Source organism: Ictidomys tridecemlineatus, chromosome 7, assembly GCF_052094955.1.
Source record: "Ictidomys tridecemlineatus isolate mIctTri1 chromosome 7, mIctTri1.hap1, whole genome shotgun sequence".
In the NCBI taxonomy this organism is placed as follows: domain Eukaryota; kingdom Metazoa; phylum Chordata; class Mammalia; order Rodentia; family Sciuridae; genus Ictidomys; species Ictidomys tridecemlineatus.
The window spans coordinates 185,821,246-185,833,631 of NC_135483.1; the positions used below are offsets into that span (position 1 = coordinate 185,821,246).

General features: G+C 39.1%; 1 protein-coding gene across 12 annotated transcripts in view; it reads right to left on the reverse strand.

The window, feature by feature from the left end:
- Positions 1-12,386, reverse strand: part of Dock10 (dedicator of cytokinesis 10) — a 237,241-nt gene that overhangs the window by 37,118 nt on the left and 187,737 nt on the right. For all 12 annotated transcript variants that reach the window (XM_078018102.1, XM_078018100.1, XM_078018103.1 and 9 more), the window contains exons 28-31: positions 7,617-7,763; positions 6,087-6,170; positions 3,788-3,884; positions 2,034-2,078 (exon numbers count right to left, since the gene is read on the reverse strand). In XM_078018102.1, coding sequence (XP_077874228.1) covers positions 2,034-2,078; positions 3,788-3,884; positions 6,087-6,170; positions 7,617-7,763 — 373 coding nt within the window. The remainder of the gene's footprint in view (positions 1-2,033; positions 2,079-3,787; positions 3,885-6,086; positions 6,171-7,616; positions 7,764-12,386) is intronic.

Genomic DNA, 12,386 nt, shown 5'->3' on the forward strand with positions numbered 1-12,386 from the left:
GGGGTTAGGTGACTGAGGAACTTAAGTTCAAATCCCTTGGCTGGCATTTAGGTCCCTTTGCCATTTGCATTCCTGTAGAAAAGGTTAACACACTAAAGTCTGGCTTGAAGTTCTGTGGCCTGATGAGACCTGCACTCTGTTGACTAATTGAGATAGTGGCAGGGTGTAAATGAATTAGACAAAAGGGGGATGTGGGGTGACAAACCCAACACAAAGAAGGAGGGACAGGAGAGGAGATGGTGCCTGGGCTGGGGCAGTAGGAATTGAGTAGCAGAAGCAAAACCAGGACAAGTCTGCTGAAGGATGTGAGGGGCAAGGAGAGAGGAAAGCCAAAGGGGGCTGCAAAATTATAAGCATGGATTATGAGAAAAGATGTGAAAATTTCCAGTAATAACAGATTTTTTAGAATTGTCCATCTCACTTCCTAAGTAGTAGTTCCAGCCCCTCCTGTAAGAAAACATGGGGAATAAAGCTCCTTCATGCTGATATGGATGATAATTTTATGAATATGACCCAAAAGCACAGGGAACAAAAGCCAAAATAAATAGGTGAAACTACATCAAGCTAAAAGGTTTCTCAGAAGCAAAGGAAACAAAGTGAAAAGATAACTATAGATTGTGAGATCACACTTCTGCAAAATGTAAGCCTAGGCAGGGGTTGATACAATAGAAACTCACCCAACCCAAGAGCAAAAGAACAACCCAATTAAAAACTGGGCAGGGGACCCGAGCAGGTATTTTCCTAAAGGAGACATAAACAGGAAAGGGAAAACCTGCTCCATCATGCTTTCTTTATCCACTCATCAGTTGATGGACACAGGTTGTCTCCCTTCCCTTGTTGCAGTTAATATGGGAGTGCAGAAGGCTCTTTGGCATACAGATTTTATTTTATTTAGACATATACCCAGTTAGGGGATTGCTAAATCATATAGCAGATTTATTTATTTAGTATCAGGGTACTAGAGATTGTACCCAGAGGTAATTAGCCACTGAGTTACTAAGTTGCTTAGGGCCTAAGGTTAAATCCCTTAGCAGGCATTTAGGTCCCTTTGCCATTTGCATTCCAGGCTTTGAACTTGCGATCCTCCTGCCTCAGCCTCCTGAGCTGCTGGGATGACAGGTCTGTGCCACTGGGCCCAGCTTATTTTTAATTCTTTGAGTAATATCTGTGCTGTTTTCCATAGTGGCTGTACTAATTTACATACCCACCACCAGGGTGCAAGGGTTCCCTTTTCTCTATGCATTCTCACCAGCACCTGCCATCTTTAGTCTTTTTGATATGAAATCAGCATTTTGAAGAAATATCTGCACTCCCATGTTTATCTAAGAGTTCTTCAAGGTAGTCAGGATATGAAAACAACTGAAGTGTCCATGTGTGGATGGGGAGATAAAGAAAATAAAAGGTAGTATTATTCATTCTTTACAAAAAGGAGGGAACATTCTGTCATTTGTAACAACATGGATGGAGTTGCTAAGTGAACTGAGCCAGACCTGGAAATACACTGCATGATTAGATGTGGATTCTTCAAAAGTTGAACTCATAGAAACAGAGGGTAGAAAAGCAGTTACAGGAGGTAGGATTGAGAGAAACAGGATTTTGGTCAAAGGATGTAAACTTTTAGTTATAAGATAAATTGTGGACATCAAATGTATGGCATGGTGACTATAGTTAATAGTAGTGTAGTGTATAATATTATATAAAATAGGTTACGTTGAACAAGTATATGTGATATACATATGTAAAATATATGAATTTTATTTATAATACACACTACAAAGATTTCTGATGCTTTGGGAAATTGAAAAATATCAACTTCTGGAGAGTAAAATATGAAAGAAATATATTAGTGAGTCATTAAATTATCTGTGACAAGATAAAAGTTTAGTCAATGTTTTGAATATTTTGATTATATGATATCAAATACAAGACTACTTATTAGCACCATGAAAGCTGGAGATTTATGGTATTTCTACTCATCAATATTATTAGACAACTGGATATTGATTAGGTAGGTAGTATAAGCTATTATTTACCTGAGGCATGTAGCTCTTGAGTTGATTCTGAAGGTGTCAAAGGATCTAAATTTAATTCAAATGAACAGAAAGTACATATATATACATATACATTATATATATATATAAATATATATACATATATACACATACACTCTCAGTTACACACATATTCATTAACTATGTGTAATTTATAAATGGAATATATTTTTTAAAATTATAATATATTTTTTATTAAATATATTTTTTAAAATTATAACTGAGTCTCTTCAATATTTTCATTTTTCAGGAGGAATACCTTTGGTTGTTAATTGGTTTCCCTAAGGGAAAATGTCTTGAACAGAATTATTTTAATAGCTCCAACAAAGGTCCTATTTTTCTATAAAATGAAACCAGCCTGTTTTGAAACACACTTTTATGTTCACTGTTTATAATATCAGACCTACCAAGAAATTGTCAGGCCTTTTTCTGAGGTATTAATAATGAACGAATGGAAATAGAATGACCAAATAAGAATTTGGTGCTCCTAAAAATCAACTTAGTTAACCAATAATAACTTGACCCTAACTTGTAAAAAAAAATTCAGAACCCTAAAAATATCATGGTCTAAAATATCATTTCTACCCTTTTTTCTTTGGAAAGTGCTTTATGGGGTGTTACATGGATTATGTTGAAGATTAAAATGCCACAACTTTTATAGGCTTGATACTATAATTTTCCCTCTAAAATAATGGTGCAAGCTATCGTAGGCTTAAGGAGCCTCTTTACCATCTTTGTTTCTGCTTTCATCATCTCAATGCTGTTGTGAGTAGTTCATTCACTACTTACATGTAAAGCATTTCAAGTTCCTAAATTATTATAGTATTTTCTTTGCATCTTGGTGTCTAGATGGGTAATTTTCTATCAGGAACCTCCTACAGCTCCCCCAGTACACACATTTTAGTTTTCAAAATAATAAAGAAAAATATTTCCTACAGACTCTTTGTGCTTAAGTGCAGTCAACAAAAGACCCAGAATCTCCTCCTGAGGCGGGTCCCTCTCCCTCTCTGGTCTGGGAGAGTCAAGTGTTTATGATGCTGTGCTCTTTCCTCCCTCCTAACCTTTCCCTCCTGTTCTTCCACTTTTCTTTGTACAATTCTTTGAAGTTCATTTTGACATAATTATGTACACATTAATGAAACTCCTAAATGATATTTTACTCACAAAGTATAACTTTCTTCCTGCAATTATTTTGATATCTCAAAATCAATGGAAAGCTCTCTTTTGGAGCTGGTAAAGTAAAACACAGGAAGATTACAGGTTACCATTCTTTGTTATAATCACCAGGTTTAAAATTGTGTTCATCTTTAGTGAAAATAGACACAAACATTGAAAAACATAAAGTTGTATTCTTTAACCATGTACAATCAACTTCTTCTGAACTTTAATGATCAGATTATCTGGCTCTGAGATTCATGTTACAATTGCAGATAAAACTATGATTGAGAAGGTAAGAAAACAATAACTAAAGGCAAAATAAATAAAAGTGTGGGAATTATTAATCAAATGATAATTAAAATTATTATTATTATTATTAGGCACCAGGGATTGAACTCAGGGGCAGTCAGCCACTGAGCCACATCCCAGGCCTATTTTGTATTTTTATTTGGAGTCACCATTGCTGAGGCTGTCTTTGGACTCGAGATCCTCCTGCCTCAGCCACTGGGATTAGAATTGTGGGCCACTAAAGCTGGCTAATTAAATTATTAATTAAATAAAACTCGGGGAGTTATTACCTGGAATGTTTGCTGATCTTATGGGAAGACACAACGGAATAAAATGCTCATGTTGACATACTTCTTGTAGAAAATCAAATTTATATTGGCACAGTGTCTGAAAAAGAGTCAAACTGAATGACTATGATTTATACACCAACGAAGTCAATAGAAACAAACTAAATCTGCACTTGAATCTTATTCATAAAAAGAGGGAGTTGCTATTGTGTGGTCAGCAAATAACTGAGTTTAAAGGATTCTGTGCCCCCTGAAGTGGTACTTGCGTGAAGCTCCCTGTCTTTGGAGACTGCTCAGGGTTCTTTCCTCAAGAAAGACCCCATTTGTAACCTACATGAGGCTTCTATGAGACAAGGTCCTGAGTCATGTTTTGTGCTTCTCTTAGTTTATGTCATGGCAAGATTATTGTGATAAAAATCCTGCTGCACCCTAGGGACACTGTTCTCTCAAAAACTACACTTAAGTCATAAACAGACTCCTACAATCAGCAACCGAGATCCAGAGCTAAGGAAGTTAAGGAAGTTGGTGGTGCAGATCTCTTATAAGAGTGAAGTGCTGTATGATACTTCTTAGGGATGTTATTTAATTCTGCTTTCTTCCTTGCCCTATCAAAAAGGCCTAAGGTTTCAATAATGGTTGACTGTGGACAATGACAGTGTAGTCTAGACGTGGTCTATGATGAATGACTGTGGCACATGTGTTAAGAACAACTGCATCCCAAGGACCACTAGCACATTCAAAAGTGCTCTATTTTTATCTCATGCAGGCTAAGTAACCATTCTTTAAGACCAAATTAGATCACCATTATTATATTCACTAATATCAGCTCACACACACAAAAATATATCCCATGTACTCAGATGCCCTAGGACTGTAGTTTGGGGTATCATCAATTAATAATTTAAAATACTACCATTTTAAATAAGTACAGTATTTCACATATCCTCTTATACAACATAGTGAACAGGAGTGTAAATTAATCACATGTTAATTATTTTTCATGGAGAACTTCACTCATTCTCTTTTATTTTTGGAAATGTATATAATTTGGTTCTACTACAATTTTATCTCAACCAATATTCTGCAAATTTCATGAACAATGGAGCCCAAACATACACTTTCAAGAAATGTTTAGAGAGAAATTGAATTTTCAAACCAAATTACATTTAATCGTGTAATACCCCCGATCAAAAGTAAATTTTTACTGCTGCAAAACTATTGTTCAGGCTCCTAAGCATGACATAAAAGGCTTAAAAATGCCATTATTTACTTTTGGTCTTTTTTATATATATATTTTTTAAACAATAATTTCCCCTTGGAGAATTACTTCCTTCCCAATTCGAAAATAAAGCCGAATAGGAAACTATTATTTCAGGTGACTCATCTTCCCTCCTTAAGAGTCAGGTGTATGACACAGAGCAGGTTGATCACATATTTCCTCTACAGAATGTATAATGAGAAGCAGGAGCAGCAGCAGTGCCTTGGCCAAAGGGCCCCTCATTTGTGATTATTCTGAAAGTGCGCTCACTGGTCCTTGCTCTTCTCAATACCTAGTTCTCCAGCTGTTTACTCAATGCCATTACTCCTAACCTCCTTCCAATATCTTCCCTTTGGATCAAACTGGAGTCTGCTCTGTTTCTTGTCACTGGAAGAAAACTTAACTGATAGAACTTGGTTGATCTGCCAATTTCAGTCTTACATTCCTCCGGCATGTGCCATATGATAGCTCATTGGTCTGAACTTGAGAGTGCATAAGAATCACCCCACTTGAAAATGTGAAAGAGTCACCCGAATGTTCCATTAAAACAGACTTCTGGGCTTTTCTGATGCTCCCTCACTAGTCTGGGAATCACACTTGAAGAACTACTACTGCTCAGGAGTTCCTTCCTCACCTCCTGGCTCATGCCCCTGTTTGGGTAGGGTGATTGGCCCAAATGGATTGTCCATTTTGCATAGGACTTAAGGGTGACAGGGAAGTAAGACTTCCAGTGATAAAACCACACATCCCAGGATAAACCCAACTATGGAAACTGCAGCTGGAAAAAGCCAGTAGCTGCACCTCCCACAGGAAGTAGAAATGGAGGCAAACACTTTCCTCCACTCCTTTGTCCTTCATTAAGGAAGGACCTGGGAGACTTGCTCAGCAGATGGACTATTTAAAAGCCTGCCTCTCCTTGGCATAGACATTATTTTTCTGATGTAGAAAATACCTTACATTTTAAGGTAGATCTACACGGAGACCAGTTTACTTATTTACAACGCCAGAGTTTAGCAAGCAGTCACTCCAGCCCACGGCTCTTACCTTGAGGTCCCCAGAGGAGAACATGCTGATGTAATTGTTAACCATCCGAAACACAAACCCTCGGTCCATAAACGTAAAGCAGCGCTGAAAGGGATAAAAGTCTACTTTCAAACATCTTTACTAGAGGAATCATCAAAGATTTTAGGAAAGATGATGATATATTTTGAAGCAAAATAACATTTAATTAAATGGGTTGTATATGTGTTTTTTAAAAAAATCTTTAAAATGTGCTTAAGCATTCTTCCACATATGGCAACTAATTGAAATACTCGATATAGTATATACGTCAGAAAGTTACAAATCTGTATTTATCAACTATATAAAACATCACTTAGTATTTTCAATGAAATATTAATAGCAATGAAATATTAATGATTTTCCCAAATATTTTATTCTGTGAAGCGCTTCAAATAAACTACCAATATAACAATAATTTTTATGTCCATAGGTCTTAAAATGTGGTAAATAACTAAAGTGATATTTTTTTTCTCCTTTACCCTCTTCCCCTTTAACCCTGACCATCCTTTTCTCTCACTGGAAGCAAGGAAAGAGAAAAGAAAAAATGAGAGGCAAAACATTGAAAAATAAACTCAGGTAAGAAAAAACTATAGTGTATAATTTGGAGTAATTTTTAACACATTAGAAAATAATTTAGACCAAATTAAAGCACAACAAAGACAACCCAGGTTGATTTCTCATCCACTGCCATAGCTTCTCAATGTTATATTACTAGCATTTATTTATGAATTCTCACAGTCCCCCAGCATGGTCTTGCATCTAACATAAAGAAACAACTAAAGTGGCTTCATCAAGGTTATTGTAGTCATCTGCTGAATAACAGAAGGAAGAGAAGAAAAATAGTTTTTCTTATTAAGTTCATTGTCTGCTACATGATTACCATAATTCTGCATGTTGACTTTTTTTTTTGCCTTTACATTTTCATCTTTTCAATTCAATATGAATCCCTGTAACCCAGAGAAACATAACTGGCCTGCCTATACATCCAGATTCAGAAAGTTGTTGCTGCATATTAAAATTGATAATTTTCTTTTCATATGATCCTTGAGTAATCTTTACATCATCTGAAGCCTCCAGGTAATATACCCAAAGTGATCAATTTCCAAAGGTTTTTCCAAAGTGGCTATTTGATATGATTGTTACAACCATCACAATCTGCAGTGCCATTTCAAGGGCAGAAATGCTTCAGAGAATAATACTGTCACAATGCAGCTTCTCCTGCAAACATTTCATTTTTCTCTTTAAAATTATTTAGAAATACTATGATTTGACAACACTCAAATGGATACTTTTATCCATTTAAAATATCTCCTTAATATTTCCTCAAGGAGAGACTCCAAATTGGAAAAAAAAATGAAGAAGTATTTAAAGTAGGAAAAATGTGTAATGAGAACATGCATCTCTCTGTGTCAGTTTTGACTCTTTATCACAGAGATGCGAGTCCATGAACATTTAGCCAACTTGCACTTGCTGCCATGGGGTGTGAGCAGAAACGCAGCCTCATAACTGTACCTTAAGAAATCTGGCCACGCTGTGGTTTGCCCGTTTGGTTTCTTCAAGTGCATCTTTGTATTTCCAAATCACATGGTCGGACAGGACCATCACAAGATTGTCCAACTCACTTTGGTAAGATTCAGGAAATCTTTGAGTCCGGGAAAGCTGTGGAAAGAATGGATTATTCATAATGTAGCATGTGAAATACTAAGTAGGGAGGAAATAAAGAGACTTACTTTATTGATTGACAAATAAAGAGCCCTTTTGCAAACTTGAAGGCAATAATAAATAGAAGACTTTTATATTTCAAGGTCATGATTTCCACCATTTTCATTTAATGTTCCTTTCTATTTTGGTCAATAAATTTTCACCTTTGCATTAAAATTTGAATTATTACATGTTAACTGCAAACTATTCAAACAATAAAGAAATGTACAAAGTAAAATGCAAACTTTTAAAAAGCTCCCTCACATCTTAATTACCTTCTCTTGCTTCTCGGGGAGTATCTATTGTTAAAAATTTAATGAATATTATCCTAACAGTTTTTGGATGTAACTCAATTTAAAATTTTAAACTCATATTTTGATTCTTTTAGAACTAGGAGTCCCCTAATAAACAGCTACTAGAAATCAGTGAACGAGATGAGTACAGATATTGGTTTGAAATGTTCCCTAATAACAGACGAGCTTTAGCTAACCTTAACACCCTGGTCCCAGTATGTGCCACAGGGAAGGAGTGACAGTGAGACCTCCCAGGTTAAGATGCTTGTGACACAAGGCACAGAAGGGCTTGGCAGTGAGATTACATAACACTGAATAAAACTTTGAGAGTCCTGTTTGGACTTCTGTACATGAGGGGGACGTTCGAGATGGCTGAGTTGTTTCCATGACTTAAATTTATATAGACCCTTTCTACCGGATCCGTGAGATTCATTCATTTTTACAAGTTGCATTTAAAAATTAGACCCAGACACATTTTCACTACACACAGAAACAGAATTTAGAATTAGATGGCAGCATATATGAAAGCAACAATCACTTTTTAAGTCATCAAAGCACATTTGTAGTTTCCTCTTTTCATTTGTGATTTTCTAAGATCCAATAATTATGTCAATGCCTGTTTTCGCCACAATGCCCTGGGCTTTGCTATTGCCTTTCTTCTTCCTTTTTCATCCCTATCTTTCAAAGGCATCCTGTGGTCTTCCTCTACTCTTAAACCAAAGACTTTCAGTCTGTTCTCTGGAAGAACATCAGGAAGGCTTGAGGTGGAAGAATTCCTGTACCAGAGACGGTGGCATCCTGTCTCAGGACAGGAGACGGAAGTGAGATGACAGCAGGCTTCCTGAGCTGCAGAGCTGGAACAAGGAGGACAAGCTGGGCTATGGGATGGCCAAGACGATGAGGAGTAGGCCCTGGAGGCAAGGGCTGAACATCAGCATTTGGGAGCTCTTAGGAGCAAGGATAGCAATGGGGAGCGAAAGTCTGAGCAGTTCAGTGGACCTTTGGGGTAAAAGATGAGTGCGAGAAGCTGTTCAGTAGCTCCCAGGAAACAGGGACTCACCTTAGCCTGAAGGCAGGGGGCGCTATTGGCCTAACCATATTGGGTCTCTCAGAGGACCAGCACCTTTTTATACTCCCTAAATCTCCTGAAATTAGTGACTGAAATTTTTCTAATGGTGAAGAAGGCCATTCACTTCATAATTTGTAAAGAAAAAAAAAAAAGAACAGCTTGGGAGAAGTTTACTATAATTGTCTTTATGCAAAATGATGATTTCAGGTCTTTTCCTATTGTGATCAGTAGAGATGGTGAGAAAATTGTCAGTGTTGGGCCCCTGAAAGAACTCTGGAGGGTGGGGATATCAGTGAAGCTGGTAATGAGATGCAAGCCTGCGTCATGGAAGGTGGACTGGTGGACACAGTGTTGTGTGTGATCACTTATTCCTAGGCTGCTCATGGGTGTGCTCTGTGACTTGCTTACGTGAGAAGATGCACAGTGGTGATAACTGGAGGGGAACTTTCCCCTAATCCATTCTTTTACAGATGAGAAAATCAATTCTGAGATGTTAAGTGTCATTTTTATCATCTAACAAGTTGATGACAGGGGAGGGATTACGATGGTGAGGATTTCCAGTCTGGTTTAATGACAGAGATAGGAATCATTCTAATCTTTATTTTAGAGTTTTCTCTTCCTTCCAGGCAGGAGGCTCTTATCTCTGGAAGTGGAAGAACAGATGCAGCCAAAAAGCAAACATAGGACTTAAGGTGAAAAGTTGGAAGCAGCAGAGATTAAAGGTGCAGCCCACATATTTGTTATGCTAAGGTCAAGGCCACGGTGGGAAAGGCCTGGGGCCTGGAAGCCTCTGGATGGAGCTTCTGGGTGGGTGACCTTAAGGAAGTAGCACAGTGCCCTTAACCCTTAATGTTGATAGAAATGTCCTACCCTCCCCACAAACAGCCAGTACTTCTCCCATGTGAGAGACACTCCAAAGGCCTTGCCCTGCAAGGGAAAAGGCAAACTCCTGGGAGCTGCACCCCCTCCTGTGCTGGTGATCAGGCCAAACACTGAGGACTTCTTGGGATGAATAAAGTGGGAAAGACAATGTACTAGAAGGGGCTGTAAAAATTAACAGGAGCCAGGGGAGTACCTTTGAGACTGGATAATAAGGGGTTTCTAAGGGGTAAATTAGAATTTAAAGGCAAGGGGGTGCTTTTTTCGGGGCACAGGATCAATTAAAGCCCCAGAGATAGGCAACTCACTGCTAGGGTGGCTCTCAGAATCAAGGAGATGGGCCACTTAAGGGAAAGTTGGAAATGTCTGAGTTACCTTGGCAGAGGAGGGAGGACAGAGTAAAAGATGGAGGAAATGGACATGTGGGAATGGCCATGAGACCAGAAGAGCCACCAGAGTATCAGGTTCCACAGGAAGGTCCAGGAAACACACTCCGCACCCAGGTCATCAAGAAGGTGCTAAGACAAACCTCACTCGGATGTTCAGTGGTGCCTCCTTGTCTGCAGGTAGGAGGAGCAACAGCTGTGGGGACCACGGGCCACCACAATAGCAGAGGCCCTGTGTGGTACTTAATCTCCAGCAGCCAGGAGGCTGTAGCTATTCTACAGAGCAAGGCTGGAGGAAAGCAAAGGGGGCTTGACTCTCAGGACCTGTGGAGCTGGCTAGCGCTGTGCAGAAACCCTACAGACAAAACAAAGCAACCAGCAATGGTGGCAGTTTGCATCCATTAAGTAGGAAAGAAGGAGCATCTGGAAGATTAAGATGCTCACTCCAATAAATAGTCGTGATGCCCTTCTTTCTCCTGGACCTGAGTCAATGTTCATATCTGGTACACATCAAGTGAAGAGGTGGCAGGGTCCCTAAAGGGAAACCCATAAAATAGTACTAAGTGTACACTATAATGATTCTACCACTTTTATTTTATTTTTCCCCAAATACAATCATTTGTTCAGGCTACTTTCCACTGGGGAGAGGGGGATAATAACACATTTCAAGGACATTTGGATACAGATCCAAGTTGAAATCGATATCTGGAAACCAAACACATCTCCATGTCTGCACTGTTAGAGTGAGGACTTGCAGAGATTAAAAACGGAGTCTTGACTAAATTTCTGTTAACAATAGGTCCACTGGGTTCAAAGATCCAGCTAGGAGTCGGTTAACTGGTCACAACTGTACAGTGGGAATTGACAAAATTGACATTTGGAGCAACATTACACTGACTGCGTGCGGGTCCTGTGGTACTACCCTAGTGGGGAAGCCACGTGGACGCTCTGACGCTGCTTCTCCCCCACAAAAAGAGTAAATCAGAACAGCAGCCCTAATCCCTGCCACGCCCCCTCATGCAATGTTATTCTGTTCTGAGTTACCCTCCTGGAGGGGAGGAGACAGTGCCAGAGTCTTGTCCTTGGTCTTACCCAAATGAGAGCTGAGAGAAAGAAGTGTGGAATGGAGGTGATGCCTCTGGATGTGTCTTGGTCCTCCTTGTCCAGTTGTGATTGTGAGTTGTCATATGCAGCAACCTGCCCCAAGTGGAGTGTGAGTACTGAGGCTGAGAGCACTGTGGAATTAGGGTTTGGGTCCCACTATCAGGTAAGTTAACAAGAATTTCAGAGCCCCGAGCTAGAGTGAGGGGATTGAGAATGGATTGTAGTGCAGGTAAGTGATGACTACATGGTGGCCCCTAAGGAGACCTGCTGCCATGATAGGAGCTGTAGTTAATCCTCTCCGGTAAAGAGTCTCAATGGAGCTGAGGAAGAGCAGATTCAAGAGTGTGTGCGGTGTGCTATGCAGACTGCAGACTGTGGAAGCCATAGCCATGCACAGCTCAGATGCTCCTGCAAGACCATCGACTGGGAAGAATGTAAAAAGACAATGCATCAAGCACACACCATGGCCACACTCTCCCCATGCTGCTCCTATTCAAAGACTGAGCTTGCTGAGGTCCTAGAGCTAGATGATTTGCAGAATCCTATAATGAGCCTTCTTTGTTCTCAGACTACCCACTGGCCTGGCCCAAACTTTCTCATTGAATGGCCCTTTCCAGCCAATCCTCCTTCCGTCTTCATTTTCTTTTACACACATCAAAACTTCCTATTTCTTTTTTCCTTTATAGCTATTTTTGCCCAAGAAATTTTTTGTGCTTGTAATTTTTTCCTGGCGTCTGCTTTTGAATGGGTTCTGTACTGACATACATGATCATTTCCTCCACTTAAAGAAAACAATTAACATAAATTGCTAAGGTTTCCAAAGCCAATAAAAATGGAAATAACTAGAACC